This window comes from Lithobates pipiens, unplaced genomic scaffold (genome assembly GCF_037356315.1).
Source record: "Lithobates pipiens isolate NorthernLeopardFrog02 unplaced genomic scaffold, aLitPip1_a1.2 Scaffold_16, whole genome shotgun sequence".
Taxonomy (NCBI): domain Eukaryota; kingdom Metazoa; phylum Chordata; class Amphibia; order Anura; family Ranidae; genus Lithobates; species Lithobates pipiens.
The window spans coordinates 544,839,966-544,855,466 of record NW_027507748.1 but is presented as its reverse complement, the minus strand read 5'-3'; the positions used below and the strand labels follow the sequence as shown (position 1 = coordinate 544,855,466).

Genomic DNA, 15,501 nt, shown 5'->3' with positions numbered 1-15,501 from the left:
CCCACATGTGGTATCCCCGTACTCGGGAGAAGCAGCAGAATTTATTTTGGGGTGTAATTTGACTTATGCCCATAGCATGTGTGAGCAATATATCATTTAGTGACAACTTTGTGCAAAAAAAAAATAATTTTTTTTTACATTCCTGCAACTTGTGGCAAAATATAAAATATTTCATGGACTCCACATGCCTCTCAGTAAATTGCCTGGGGTGTCTACTTTCCAAAATGGGGTCATTTGGGGGGGTGTTGTGTTATTTTGGCATTTTATGGCCTTCGAAACTGTGATAGGTAGTGAGGAGTGAAATCAAAAATTTGCACCCTTAGAAACCCTGAAGGCAGTGATTGGTTTTCGGGGTGCCGTACGCAGCTAGACTCCCAAAAAGTCCCACATATGTGGTATCCTCGTACTCAGGAGAAGCAGCAGAATATATTTTGGGGTGCAATTCCACATATAACTATGGCATGTGTGAGCAATATATCATTTAGTGACAACTTTTTGTAAACCTTTTTTTTTTGTGTGTCATTATTCAATCACTTGGAACAAAAAAAAAAAATATTCAATGGGCTCAACATGCCTCTCCACAACTTCCTTGGGGTGTCTACTTTCCAAAATGGGGTAATTTGGGGGGGTTTTGTGTTATTTTGGCATTTTATGGCCTTCGAAATTGTGATAGGTAGTGAGGAGTGAAATCAAAAATTTGCACCCTTAGAAATCCTGAAGGCAGTGATTGGATTTTGGGGTACCGTACGCGGCTAGACTCCCAAAAAGTCCCACATATGTGGTATCCCCGTACTCAGGAGAAGCAGCAGAATATATTTTGGGGTGCAATTCCACATATAACTATGGCATGTGTGAGCAATATATCATTTAGTGACAACTTTTTGTAAACTTTTTTTTTTTTGTGTGTCATTATTCAATCACTTGGGACAAAAAAAAAAAATTCAATGGGCTCAACATGCCTCTCCACAACTTCCTTGGGGTGTCTACTTTCCAAAATGGGGTCATTTGGGGGGGGGGGGGTTTGTACTGCCCTGCCATTTTAGCACCTCAAGAAATGAGATAGGCAGTCGTAAATTAAAAGCTGTGTAAATTCCAGAAAATGTACTCTAGTTTGTAGACGCTATAACTTTTGCGCAAACCAATAAATATACGCTTATTGACATTTTTTTTACTAAAGACATGTGGCTGAATAAATTTTGCCCTAAATGTTTGACTAAAATTGAGTTTATTCGTTTTTTTTCTTATAACAAAAAGTAGAAAATATAATTTTTTCTCAAAATTTTCGGTCTTTTTCCATTTATATCGCAAAAAATAAAAATCGCAGAGGCAATCAAATACCATCAAAAGAAAGCTCTATTTGTGGGAAGAAAAGGACGCAAATTTCGTTTGGGTATAACATTGCATGACCGCGCAATTACCAGTTAAAGCAGTGCAGTGCGCAATTGTAAAAAGACCTCTGGTCCTTAGGGTGTTTATTGGTCCGGGCTGAAGTGGTTAACAAATTCCATATAAATGACTTAGTTTACTTGGTAATGTAATCCCTAAAAGGGGCAGTACTGGTTAGGAGGAACCAAGGGATGGTATTTGGAGGTGGGCATGGAGCAGAGAAAGGGGTGACGTGAAAGGGTTGAATACCTACATTTATTTTCTGAGAAAAAAGAGCCCTGCTGCTATGTGTCTATTCATGAATATATAACTTTGTAATGACTTATAATAAAGAATTGTCCTCTGAGAAATTTTTACATTTATTTGCATTTCAAGCGGAAAAAAAAGAGTAAAACTCTGAAAAATATATATTTTTTTCAAGTTTGATCAGTAATATTTTTAACACCTTTATGCCCTGTACACACGGTCGGACTTTCCGACGGAAAATGTACGTTCGGACTGTTTTGCCGAAAATTCTGGTGTGTCTGCCGGCGTTCGGGGGCGCGCGCGCGCCCGTGCGCGTCGGCGCGCGCGTGTGCGCGGTGCTTGGCGCCAAACGGCCTATTTAGGTCTGCCACTGACATCTCCCAGGTGCTGCCTGATCAACAGCTTCTCGGTTCCTGTCCCGTTGTTCGTATCCTGTGTTCCTGTTGCTTATCTCCTGACGACCCGGCTTTCCCTTGACTCCGCTGACCTCTGCCTGCATCTGACCTCGGCCTGTTTGACCTCTCTTTTGCCTGCTCCTTCTGTGCCTCTGCTGCCCGCCTGTTGCCGTACCCTGCCTGCACCCGGACTTGCCTGCTCTGCTCCTGTTCTGTACCCAGTTTGCCTGTGTCCTATCTACACACCTGCTGCCGGAAGCTTCCTGCAAGTTCCTGCTCCTGGAGCCATATCACAGGCTCTCTTACCACTCCGCACTCTCAGCCACCTGTCTGCTCTATCAGGGGTTGTAAGTCGGACACGTACGGGAGACCACCCTCTGCCCAAGCGGACTCATCGGTTCGGTAAGTGCCAGCCTGACAGTATCAGGCAGCCATGACTGAGTCCGGGCAGGGGGCCTCCCCTATGGATGAGTTATGCAGACATTTGGCCGGTCTGACCCAAGCCGTGAAGAGTCTCCAGGATGGCTACTCAAGGTTGGAGGAGCAAGTCCAAGCCTTGTCCTCCTCATCTAACCCTCAAGGAACCTCCCCCACCGGTCTTTCATCTGCACCCTCCGTAGTGATGCTTCCTCCAGAGCCAAGGGTACCTACACCCGAGAGGTTTTCCGGCGATCGCACCAAGTATCGTGCGTTTCGCAACTCCTGCGAACTGTACTTCGCACTGCAGCCCCGGACATTCTCTCTAGAGGCAACCAAGGTGGGCTTTGTGATATCCCTGTTGTCCGGCGAGCCTCAAACCTGGGCCCATCGTTTACTGGAGCAGAAATCTGGAACCCTGGATAACCTTGACAACTTCTTCTTGGCCATGTCTCAGCTCTATGAGGACCCTCAGTTGACTGCGACCGCAGAAGCCGCACTACACTCTCTCCAACAAGGTCGCAGAGCGGCCGAGGACTATGCAGTGGAGTTTCGCCGTTGGAGCTCCGACACGGATTGGAATGACGCCGCCTTGCGTCACCAATTCCGGATGGGACTTTCTGACCCCCTTAAGGATGAGTTGGCACGGGTAGGAATACCACAAACCCTGGATGAGTTAGTCAACCTCTCCATTCAGATTGACCGCCGGTTAAGGGAACGCTGGTCGGAGAGGTCCTCCAGCCACTTCCGTCCCACCTGGGTGCTCCCCAAGGTTCCCAGTTCTGCTGGTCAGTTCTCGTCTACCTCTTCTGCTCCCGCTCTGGAAGCTCCGGAACCAATGCAGCTCGGGTTACTCCGGCCCTCCTTGACCCCTGAAGAAAAGCAGCGCAGACGTACCCTTAACTTATGTCTCTACTGTGGTGAACCTGGGCATTATGTCAGGGCTTGCCCCAACAAGACACGTAAGTGTGTTTCCTCTTCCTTCACGTGTGCCTCTGTTCTACGAAAACCCAGTTCTCACCTTGCCCTTCTCCTCACTTTGCAGCTTCCAGGAGGGAGTTTTCCAGTGTCAGCCATCATTGACTCCGGAGCATGCAGCTGCTTTATCGATCTGACCTTCGCTGCCAACCATCACATCTCGCTCATACCCAAGGCTCAGGGGCTTGCTGTACATCTAGCCGATGGCTCCGCCCTTAGTTCCGGTCCTGTCACTCAAGAGACTGTTCCTCTGCTGGCTACTATGGGCACCTGTCACCAGGAGCACCTGCGTCTGGATGCCATCTCCTCCCCCTTGTTTCCAATTATCCTGGGGATACCCTGGTTGCAGGCCCACAATCCAAGCATTAACTGGGCCACAGGAGAAATCAAGTTTCTTTCCGATTACTGTCAACAACACTGCTTGGCCCGACCGACATGCAACTCCTCTTCACTCCTCTGTTTGGATGTCGATCCAAAATTGCTTCAGACCGTTCCGGAACCCTACAAGGACTTTGTGGATGTTTTCAGCAAAAAAGGCGCAGATATTCTTCCCCCCCACAGGCCTTATGACTGCCCTATTGAACTGTTACCAGGTACCGAAGTCCCCTTTGGGAGAATTTTTCCATTAACAGAACAGGAGTTAGGCACGCTGAAGGAGTATATTGACGAAAACCTAAAGAAAGGGTTTATCCGTCCGTCTACTTCCCCTGCCGGTGCTGGCATTTTTTTCGTCGAAAAAAAAGACCATTCCTTACGTCCATGCATTGACTATCGGGAATTGAATAAGATAACTGTCAAAAACCGTTACCCTTTACCCCTAGTACCCGAGTTGTTCCAGAGGCTGGGGTCTGCAGTCATCTTTTCGAAATTGGATCTTCGCGGAGCTTACAATTTAATCCGTATCCGAGAAGGAGACGAGTGGAAGACAGCGTTTCGTACTCGTTTTGGGCACTACGAGTACCTTGTCATGCCCTTCGGGCTGTGTAATGCACCCGCAACCTTTCAACATTTTGTCAACGACATCTTTCGCGACTACCTGGATCTATACGTAATTGCATACCTGGATGATATCCTAATCTTTTCCTCATCCTTGGAAGACCATCGTAGACATGTCCGTAGTGTGCTAGCTCGTCTCATGGTACACGGGCTCTACGCGAAACTCGACAAATGCGAGTTTGAACGCCAGTCCATCCAATTCCTGGGCCTGGTTATATCTGTGGAGGGCATCAAGATGGACCCCCAAAAAGTATCTGCCATCCTGGACTGGCCTGCACCTGTGGACAGGAAGGGCGTACAACGTTTCGTCGGTTTTTCCAACTTCTACCGGAAATTTATCAGGGGTTTCTCTGCGATTATTGCTCCCATCACCGAACTGACCAGGCAGGGTACCCGATTCTCTTGGACCCCTGAGGCACAGCTGGCCTTCGAAAAACTTAAGATGCTGTTCACCTCTGCCTCTATTCTAAAACATCCGGACCCAGCCTTACCCTTCGTTCTGGAAGTGGATGCCTCGGAAATCGCTGTGGGGGCGGTGTTATCCCAACGGCAGGGTGCCAAGGCCCTTCTTTTCCCGGTGGCGTTCTTTTCTCGCAAACTGTCATCATCCGAAAGGAACTATGATGTTGGGGACCGAGAACTTCTGGCCATTAAGGCGGCTCTGGAGGAGTGGCGTTACTTATTGGAAGGTGCTGCACATCCCATCCTGGTTTACACCGACCACAAAAACCTGGAATATTTGAGAACTGCCAAAAGACTTAGACCACGGCAAGCCAGATGGGCTCTTTTTTTTTCCCGGTTTCAATTTCATATCACCTATAGACCTGGTTCTAAGAATGTCAAGCCGGATGCCCTGTCACGTATGTTTTCTATCCCTGAAGAGACTCGGCCTCCTGATACTATTCTCCCTTCTGGGAACTTCTTGCTCCTCCAAGGGGACCTTATCTCCCGGATCAGACAGGCTTCTGTTGGAATGCCCCCGAGCCCCGAGGTCAGCTGTAGTGAGGGGTTGTTCTGGCATAAAGGCAAGATTGTGGTCCCTGAAGCCTTGAAGGTAAACGTGTTGGAACTCTGCCACGATCATAAGATGGCCGGACACTTTGGTACCCGGAAGACTGCCGAACTGATTCAGCGCACCTTTTGGTGGCCTCAACTTCTTAAGGACTGCAAGGACTATGTGGACTCGTGCAGCACTTGCTCCCGAAATAAAAACAGCCGGACGCGGGCTTGGGGCCTACTGAAACCTTTACCTGTCCCTGAGAGACCGTGGAAAATGATCTCGATGGACTTTATCGTGGAACTCCCCCTTTCCGAGGGGTTCTCCACTATCTTTGTTGTCGTAGATAGGCTGTCCAAGATGGCCCATTTCCTCCCGATGAGGGGCACTCCCTCGGCTATGGAGACGGCCAAGATCTTTGTCAAAGAAGTTGTAAGGCTGCATGGGATCCCGGCAAGTATTGTTTCCGACCGAGGCGCCCAATTCACCTCGAGGTTTTGGAGAGCGCTCTGCGGGTCTCTTGAAATTGAACTGGCCTTTTCCTCCGCTTATCACCCCCAGACAAACGGACAAACGGAGAGAACCAATCAGTCCCTGGAGCAGTACATCCGCTGTTTTTCTTCCTTCTCGCAGGATGACTGGGTCTCGCTACTACCCATGGCGGAGTTTGCCTATAACAACTCCTTGCACTCCGCCATCAACCAGACACCGTTCTTTGCCAATTACGGCTTCCACCCAGCCTTCTTGCCCAGCTCAGTCCCAGAATGCCTTGTTCCGGCAGTTTCCGAGACATTGGACTTCTTTTCTAAAAACAACCAACTCCTAAAGGAAACCATGGCCCGGTCCCAGGAATGCTATAAACGGGCGTTTGACAAAAGGAGACGGGGAGAACTCGTTCTGGCTCCCGGCAGCCAAGTATGGTTATCTACAGTCAACCTTAAGATGGCCTGTCCTTCCAAGAAGTTAGGCCCTAAATTCATGGGCCCCTTTTCTGTAAAAAGGAAGATAAACGAAGTGGCATATGAACTTAACCTGCCTGACTCTTTTAGAGTGCACCCGGTCTTTCACGTGACCTTACTGAAGCCCGTTACCCCAAATCCCTTTGCTGACCGCACCACCGACCCACCCGAACCTGTTATAGTGAACAATGAAGAGGAGTTTGAGGTTGAAGCAATCCTCGATTGCAGGAAGAGGGGTAATGTAACCCAGTACCTCATCAAGTGGAAGGGTTATGGACCTGAGGACAACTCCTGGGAACCCGAGGACAATCTACATGCTCAGGAACTTTTGCGGGCCTTCAAGAACCGTCAGGTTTCCAGATCGGCTCACCTGGGCAGCCGGAGTCTGCCCTTAGGGAGGGGGCACTGTCAGGGTCGTTACCTGGTTGGTCGCGGTGCTGCCCGTGTTGGTGCGCGCCGATGTCCTGCGGTGCGTGCTGGGGTGCGTGTTCCTGTGCGTGCGGTGTTGCGCGCTCCTGTGGGCGCTGGTGCGCGCTGGTGCGCGTCGGTGTGTGCCCTCACGTGCCCCTGCTGGCGCTGGTGCGCGTCAGCACGCTGTGGTGGGCACTTCGGGTACCGCTGGTGTGTCTGCCGGCGTTCGGGGGCGCGCGCGCGCGTGCGGGCGCGCGCGCGCCTATGCGCGCGCCCGCGGGTGCGCGCGCGCCTGTGCGCGGTGCTTGGCGCCAAACGGCCTATTTAGGTCTGCCACTGACATCTCCCAGGTGCTGCCTGATCAACAGCTTCTCGGTTCCTGTCCCGTTGTTCGTATCCTGTGTTCCTGTTGCTTATCTCCTGACGACCCGGCTTTCCCTTGACTCCGCTGACCTCTGCCTGCATCTGACCTCGGCCTGTTTGACCTCTCTTTTGCCTGCTCCTTCTGTGCCTCTGCTGCCCGCCTGTTGCCGTACCCTGCCTGCACCCGGACTTGCCTGCTCTGCTCCTGTTCTGTACCCAGTTTGCCTGTGTCCTATCTACACACCTGCTGCCGGAAGCTTCCTGCAAGTTCCTGCTCCTGGAGCCATATCACAGGCTCTCTTACCACTCCGCACTCTCAGCCACCTGTCTGCTCTATCAGGGGTTGTAAGTCGGACACGTACGGGAGACCACCCTCTGCCCAAGCGGACTCATCGGTTCGGTAAGTGCCAGCCTGACAGCTTGTACACATGGTCAGAAATTCAGATGGAAAAGGTCCGATCGGATTATATTGTCGAAAAATCCGTTCGTGTCTGGGCTCTATCGGACTTTTTCCATTGGAATTTCCAACGGAAAAAATTTGAAAGCAGGACCTCAAATTTTTCGACAACAAAATCCGATTGGACTTTTTCTGATCGTTTGTAGCGAATTCCGATCGGACAAAGTGCCATGCATGCTCAGGTCAAATTTCGAGACCAAAGCTATTGGCTACTAGCCGCAACATAGTCCCGTCACAACGAATGCCATCACGTTCTGAAAGTTTGGATTTTCCGACAACTTTGTCCGACCGTGTATGCAACACCAGTTTTGGACAAAATTTGGACAAAATCCGTCGGACAAAATCCGACGGATTTTGTTGTCGGAATGTCCGACCGTGTGTACAAGGGCTTAGACCTTTCCTTCTTGATTCTGCTCACAAAACTGCTCTGCTGTTGCGACTTTTTTTTTATCATATAAGCGTTACATTTCTAGTGTAGCAAAACACACGACTTTTATAGTTTTCCACATTTTAACCTATTAGACCTAGCCATCTTCACGTATGGTCCTTGTGCTGACAATTTTTTTACCAAACCATGGTTAAAGTTTATAGCTCAGATATTTTTGAAAACTTAGGTATAAAGGGATATGGCAGACTGCCTGACATACTTTGATCGCACCAAATTATCAACTTGGAAAAAGTAAACAACTCGTCCCTGTTTTCAGAGATGTGCCGTGAGGTCAGTGGCTAGTGAGGCAGGAAGTGCCGCTTATGGAGATTTTTAAGTGCCGAAGTTTGGCGCCATTCTACGAGTGTGCGCAATTTTCAAGTGGGACATGATAGGTATCTATTTACTTGGCGTAACATCATCTTTCACATTATGCAAAAAAAAATCAGGCTAACTTTAGTGTTTTTTTGTTTTTTTTTTATTCATGAAACAGTTTTTTTACAAAAAAGAAAAACACGTTAGAAAAATTGCTTTGCAAATACCGTGCATCGCAAGTTGCAACTACCACCTTTTTATTCCCTAGGGTGTCTGCTAAATATATATATATTTATTTAACTGTGTGAGAAAAACATGAGATTATTGGTAAACCTTATACCCATAAACCCTTGCTTTTTCCTTCTAGTTAAGAGGGCTGGGCTGGAAGGGAGCATTTGACTTTTAGACACATGTCCCCTTCTATGACACTGCAGTGAGAGGAGAGCCTCCACTGCAGCATTTTTATTGGACAGCTTGGACCAATAGTCTTTACCATTGGTCCAAGGCTCTGAGCTGTCCATTAAGCTCAGTGCTTCTGACAAGAAGTCAGAGGCACTGTGAGCTCATCCTCTCAGTGTGCTGCAAACAGAGTGTGCCAGCTTGTATTTAAACTTTCCTCTCTGTATGTAGCTTCTGACAAGCTGCACAAGAAGCTCTGTATCTCTGGAACTATAGGTGCCCCAAATTTTTTATCAGTGGTGGGGGAGTCTCTGTGACCCCAGATTGCCAAGCTACGACCTTCAAAGCGAGATCATTTTTTTTTATGTTCATGGCAAGTGAAGCTCTGTCTCACCTGCCTCTCCTGACTGCACATGCCTGCCTGTTATACAGTATGTAGTACATATGGACAAGGGCAGGCTGTAAAGAGGTTGCAGGACTAAGTTGCAGCACTAAGATGTACCAAGGGATACAAAAATTAAAAACCCTCCCCTCCTCCCACCCCCAATTCTCAAAGATACACAGTGTTCTGCTTCTGTAGTAATCTTTTCCCATGCAATTTGATTTATTTCAGCAACACTTCCAATGCTTTCCCTATCACAGATAAAGCACATTCTAAATATGGCTACTGTGATCTTACCTTTTTATAATGAAGGGACTGGCTTACCCAAAAGCCCCTTATTGGCCCTTTTAAGCCAGCTTACCTACCTACGGTTACAAGGAATTTGATCTGGTGAATCCCTTCATAAGTTCACCAGGTCTGCAATCCTCAACACTGAGGCCCATACTGTATGGTAGCAACAAACCCAAACCATATCTCTACTATGGAGTAGTTGATTAAATAAATCCACCCAAACTAAGATTTATAGCCAATCAGGAGGATTCACTGGAGGCTACATTTTGCAAAGATTTGTACTAGGAACCATAAGGGTTCATGCTATTTTCCATCCATTTGCAACATTTGTTTAGCTAACTTGTCAGTTTACCCTCCTAATGCTTTCCCAGGTGAATAGGTCTTTCCTTCATTTACATAAAATAATCTGTTGGATTGAGGTAGTTTGGAAACTAGCATTTATTTGAATTGTGCAACATTGCCCAAATTGTAATAAGCTAGGTTTCCTGTGTTTAAAAAGTATTGTAACCGGCGATTTGCATTTTTGTGGCCTTTTACAATTATAAAAATGCAGCTGATGTTGCTTACAGTTGGCGCTTGTAATGTTGGCCATAAGAACACTGCATTTTAAAATTTGTTCTTGCTATACAATTGCCTGCTGTGCTTGAAGTTAAAGTATAACTAAAGGTAAAAAAAATGTTTTCGTTTTCGAGTGGAGAGAGGTTAGAGCACCTATCAGTTTCTATTCCTGTCTGTGCCCCTGTTAGCCCTTGTACACACGGTCGGAGATTCCGACAACCAAATCCGTCAGATTCTGTCCGTCGGATTCTGTCCGTCGGATTTTGTCCGAAACTGTTGCATACACACAGTCGGACAAAGTTGTCGGAAAATGCGACGTGATGACGTTATTTCGTTACGACGGGACTACGTTCACGCTAGTAGCCAATAGCTTTGGTGTAGGAATTTGATCTGAGCATGCGTGGCACTTTGTCCGATCGGAATTCTCTACACATGATCGGAAAATTTTACCAAGTTGGAAAACTTGGTCTGTCGGATACTCCAATGGAAACAGTCAGATGTAGACCACACACAGTCGGAATATCCGACAAAACGGTCATATCGGACACATTCCATCGGAATCTCCGACCGTGTGTACAAGGGCTTAGGGAGATTCACACTCTTTATCTGTCTTGTTTACCATTATTATTAAAAGTGAATGTAAAAGAAAATCCAGACTTTTGGGTTTTTCCCAGAAAAGTAACAGAGGGGAAATCTTCCAATAGGAGCATGCGTTCTGGTCCCCAAGGAATTCCCTTAATTTGCAGGGATTTTTTCTCACTTACTGCTTTGGCTATTGGACAGGAAGTAAAGCGAAATCTCCCCAATGGGACGCAGATGGCAAAAAAATAAACTGACAGGGGTTATAACCCTCCTTAACTCTATCCAAAATGACAAGAAAGGTGTTGCCTATAGTTTGACTTTAATTCAGCTAATGGGAAGGGACACGATTCAGAAAGAAAAGAGGACATAGCAGAAACAACAAATGACCTTCCAGCCACCCTACCATGTGTAGTGCCTCCACCTTAAAAGGAGATAAAAAGGGCAAGAAGTAAAGTAATACCAGCAATTCCTAATTATGCTTGTGCAGTACATTCATGTTGCTAACCATGTATCAATCTGATTGGAGTTCTTGCTGCACAACACCAGTTATGGTCAAGGTCAAGATAGTGATATCCGCTCTATGCTATTAAAGTAAATCACCTTAAAAACAAAGGTGTCCGTGGTCTGCCTTTAGTGTTCCCAGACTGGTTTACTTCTACAGTGATAATAACAAGATAATTTGCTTTCAGCACATTTTTTATATTAGTGAATATCTGCAGATTGATGTCTTATGTTTCAAAATTTTGACAGTTTTTGTTCTTTTCACCCTTGCAGGTTCGAGCTAGCGCCATTGCTCAGGATGCAGATCAGAACTATGACTATGCCAGTAACAGCGTCATACTGCATCTGGATGTGGGTGATGAGGTATATGTAAAGCTGGATGGAGGCAAAGTGCATGGTGGGAACACTAATAAATACAGCACTTTCTCTGGTTTCATCATCTACCCTGATTGAGGAATTAGACCTGCAAGGAAAATTTTCATGAACCCTCCCCTTGCCAGAACCTTTCAGAGCATTGCTCCAGTAAACCTTATCCTGCAAGACTCCATGTACCTGTTCCTAACCGTTAACCTCCTGTGCACCTTAACCACTTTTCTGTTAGAGATTGCTAGTACATACAATGTTGCTAGGTACTCATCTAGCAAAGGAGAGGTTAACAATTTTTCCTTCCTTTCAATTTGAGAAAACACTAAAGCTTCCATTGTAGGGAGCTAGAAAAGAGGACTTATTTTTTTGATCTGCAGAACCTTCTCATACTTGCTGGTTATCAGACATTTCATCTTGGAAATCATGGATAACTCAATGTTCCTTTAATTTGGTATCTTGGCAAATGACGGGGCTTAGGGACTACACCTGGGGCAAATACTACACAGGAGTAAGGTGAACCATCTGTGTGCATGTATGTAATTAATTATGTGTCACCACTTGTCAGTAAGTGGACACAGAAGACAATTTAAACAAAGTTGACTTATCTATGGACACATCATCCTTAACGCTTGACTTGCAACACAGAATTTCACTAGGGAGATAGGACTGTTTTATGCTTTCAAATGTATTCTTCAAGAAGTTTTCTCAAGGTTTTAAAAAAGGAACAAGAATGACATGAACTATTCTGAAAAGATGTTGGTGTTTCGAAAAGGGAACCCTCATTGAATATATTTAATGTTAAATGTTTAAAAGCTAATACTTCCACAGTTATGTAAATGGATTGCTATAGATTCACAAAGACAGCTGCAACCTGTTTTTCATTTCACAAGTCCCATCAGTGCAACATCTGCTAAATCGCTGCAAGCCTGTCTTTCTTCTATACAAGTTATATAAACCAAAGTCAGTGACCTCCAGTCATCATTTTACCAAGCAGTGAACAATGGTGGAAGAAACCAAGAATATTGGACAATAATATGAAGTGTAGCAAGGGGAGGAGGAAAGGACTCATCTAAAATTTATGGACAGTGTGTCAAACATTGATGTCCAGACTTGACTGGATAACATATAAAAGCATAGATTTAATTTCTCAAATTCTAGATGAGCTCAACTAAATTCATCCGATGTATGTTTGTATGTGAATGAGTGATTATGATGACAGCACTGCTCCCTGAACAGGAGGGGAAGAGCAGTGGTATGCATTGAGTGCTCCTGTAAGGACTCTTGCCCCAACAATCGTGCTGTGGCTCTGCATGCTGCTGGGTTTTATGTCTCCACCTCTCTGTCCCTTGTCTCTATGTTGTGCAGCGTGAACTATTGGAGTGTTTTGTACAACTACTAATAAAACACACGTGATTCCAAATAAGAACTAAGAGCCAGTGTGTCCGAATTCCAGCAACAGCTATTCTATTTCTTGTCAAATATTCTGTAAATAGTAACAAAAAGTAACTGTTGGTTTAAAGCTCAAATAGTCCCTCAGTTTAAATCATCCAAATACATTCTAGGTGCATCAAAACAAAAGGCGTTCAATGTCTTACCTATGTCTTCTTTCTAAAGCAGCTATAGCCTGAGTAGAGAAGCCTGCCCCCTGTCTGCAGCTGCATACTGGGACCTTTGTTCTTTACAGGGAAGCACTAATATCACACAGATACACCTCCTGCCGAGTCAGAAGTCAGAATCAGAGATCGCAAATCAACAGAGAGCATGGGCTTTCACAATTGCAGAATTATAGGATTGACTAAGTAGGAGGTGTGTCAGAACTTTGGAGAGAGACTACTGCTTCTTCACAGACAGCAAGGGTCCTACATTGCAGCTGCTGGTAGGGGACAGACAATTCTACTTGATCGTTTTCTGCTTTAGAAAGAAAACTAACTGTAATGCCGCATACACACGATCGAATTGTCCAGTGGATTCGGTCCGCCGGACCACAGCAGACTTTTTCATCGTAAAGTCCGGCGGACTTAGAATGTGAAAGATAATGTTATGCCGCGATAACCGTGAGAAAATCATGCAGTATCTTCTAAGCAAAAAAATTGTGATTTTCATTTTAGCCAGAATTGTGCAGCTCTAATGCCCAGTGAATTGACTGGCCTCAGATGATACACAGAGATGAAACAAATCCTCCCACATAAGTTGCACCTGTTTGTAGATGGGTTGAAGTGTGGTGCAATGAGAGTAATGCCGCGTACACACGACCGAATTGTCCAGCGGACTTAGTCCGCCGGACCGCATTACGCCTGACAATTCGATGGTGTGTGGGCTCCAGCGGACTTTTTCATCGTAAAAAAATTCGGACTTAGAAAGTAGTTTTGACTCAATATTTGTCCTCCGGACTTGGCTTTCAGCGGACAATCCATTCGTCAGTGTGCTAGTCCGGCGGACTAAGAATGACGCATGCTCTGAAGCAAGTACGAGAAGGAAGCTATTGGCTACTGGCTATTGAACTTCCTTTTGCCAAGTCCATTCGTTATAAATTTGATCGTGTGTGCGTGGCATAAGACACTGAACACCTTTTGTTTGATGCACTAAGTTTAATTGGGCTTTAAAGTATCACTAAACTCACATCATAAAAAAACAATCAATAAATGGTGTATTCATACATTCATATTCATGATGTTCATACTCACTCAGTCGCTATGAGATTTGTTTTCTGTATTTTGGAAAAAACCTGATTGATCCTGCTGCTCTCTATCTCCACATTCTGTTTGTGTCCCCAATTAAGCTAGGGATATTGCAGCTGTGGTGACAACTCTGCACATGCTCAGTTTTTAGTGAGTTTCCTCCCTATCACATCTGAGCAGCCCATGTGACTATAGAGTCACACATGTGGGCACATACACAGTGGTAAATAACAGCCCACTCCTTCCCTCCTCCTCCATGCCCATTACCCAGCTAAACACAATGAGGACTGGATATTACTTGTAGATTAATGGATGCTTCACCTCCCTCCTATTCTAAGACAGAGGCTGGAGGGACGTAGCACAGCCTTTGACTGGCAGAAATCTGCCCACACCATGGTATTTCTACAAAATAATAAAGATTTAATTTCAAATATATATTTATTTTCCAATTTAAAACAGTTCATTGATATTATTTATTTTTACTCTGTATTCAAAAGGCTGTTTTTTTTTCATTTTGAACATGTGACCAGCAGCAGAGGACTAGAAGCTCCCCTTGCTTATGTTTCCCTACAGACAGGCTAGGAAAGATCTGGGTCATGTGACAGCTGTATATCAATTAGGAAAAAGGTACTTGGATGTTTTTTTTTATTTAAATAATTACAGTGCCATCATCCATATACAGAAATAGAAGGGACAATGTAAAAAAACTGTGTGTGTTTAGTATCACTTTAAGGGTCATTCGTTATTTCGTTTGTTACCAAATTTGAACTACGATTATAGTATTTCCAGTTCACATTTTTTTTCACAAGTTTCTAATGCTATTATTCCACAGCAAGTCAAATGGAAAGCCTGAGCTGCCAGTGAATCCTTAGTATAAGTGTTTACATTTAAAAAAAATTTTCCTACAATTCAGATGTGCGGTAAAAACAAAAAAGGTTTTCATGTCAATTATTGTAAAGTTTATTGGAGATATTTATTTTCAATTAAAAGAAAAGTTGAATGTGGACATGTATATTTTTTCAGTCTAAAAAAGATGAACTCCAGTACTCGGACATGGGCAAAGATAGTTTGACCTACCTGCTACGTAATTCAGTTTATCCCAGTCTTACTGTAATGGAACAGTACTCTGCACTTGCTTTCCTTACTAATCTTGTGTTCTGAGTTCACGTTTGTGATTCAGGAGAAGGACTACGGTAATATACCTACTGCTCTTTCTTGGTTCTCACATTCATAATCCTGAGCTCGGATCATGTTAACTCTCTGCTTTAAGCACAATTGCAATATTTGCTGGAAGAAATTGGTAACTAACAGAAAAGCCTTCACTCACTGCATTTAGTTCATGTTAAACTTTAAATAAACATGGAGAATTTTTCTTTCAGTAAGTTACTACTACGTAT

The 15,501-nt window shown here is 45.1% G+C and overlaps 1 protein-coding gene across 1 annotated transcript in view; it reads left to right on the top strand.

Annotated features, from left to right (window-relative positions):
• The window catches only part of C1QL4 (complement C1q like 4), a 103,708-nt gene extending 88,600 nt beyond the window's left edge, over positions 1–15,108 (top strand). Inside the window, exon 2 of the mRNA XM_077483348.1 lies at positions 11,334–15,108. Coding sequence (XP_077339474.1) covers positions 11,334–11,513 — 180 coding nt within the window. The 3' untranslated portion in view covers positions 11,514–15,108. The remainder of the gene's footprint in view (positions 1–11,333) is intronic.
• The last annotated feature ends 393 nt before the right edge of the window (positions 15,109–15,501 follow it).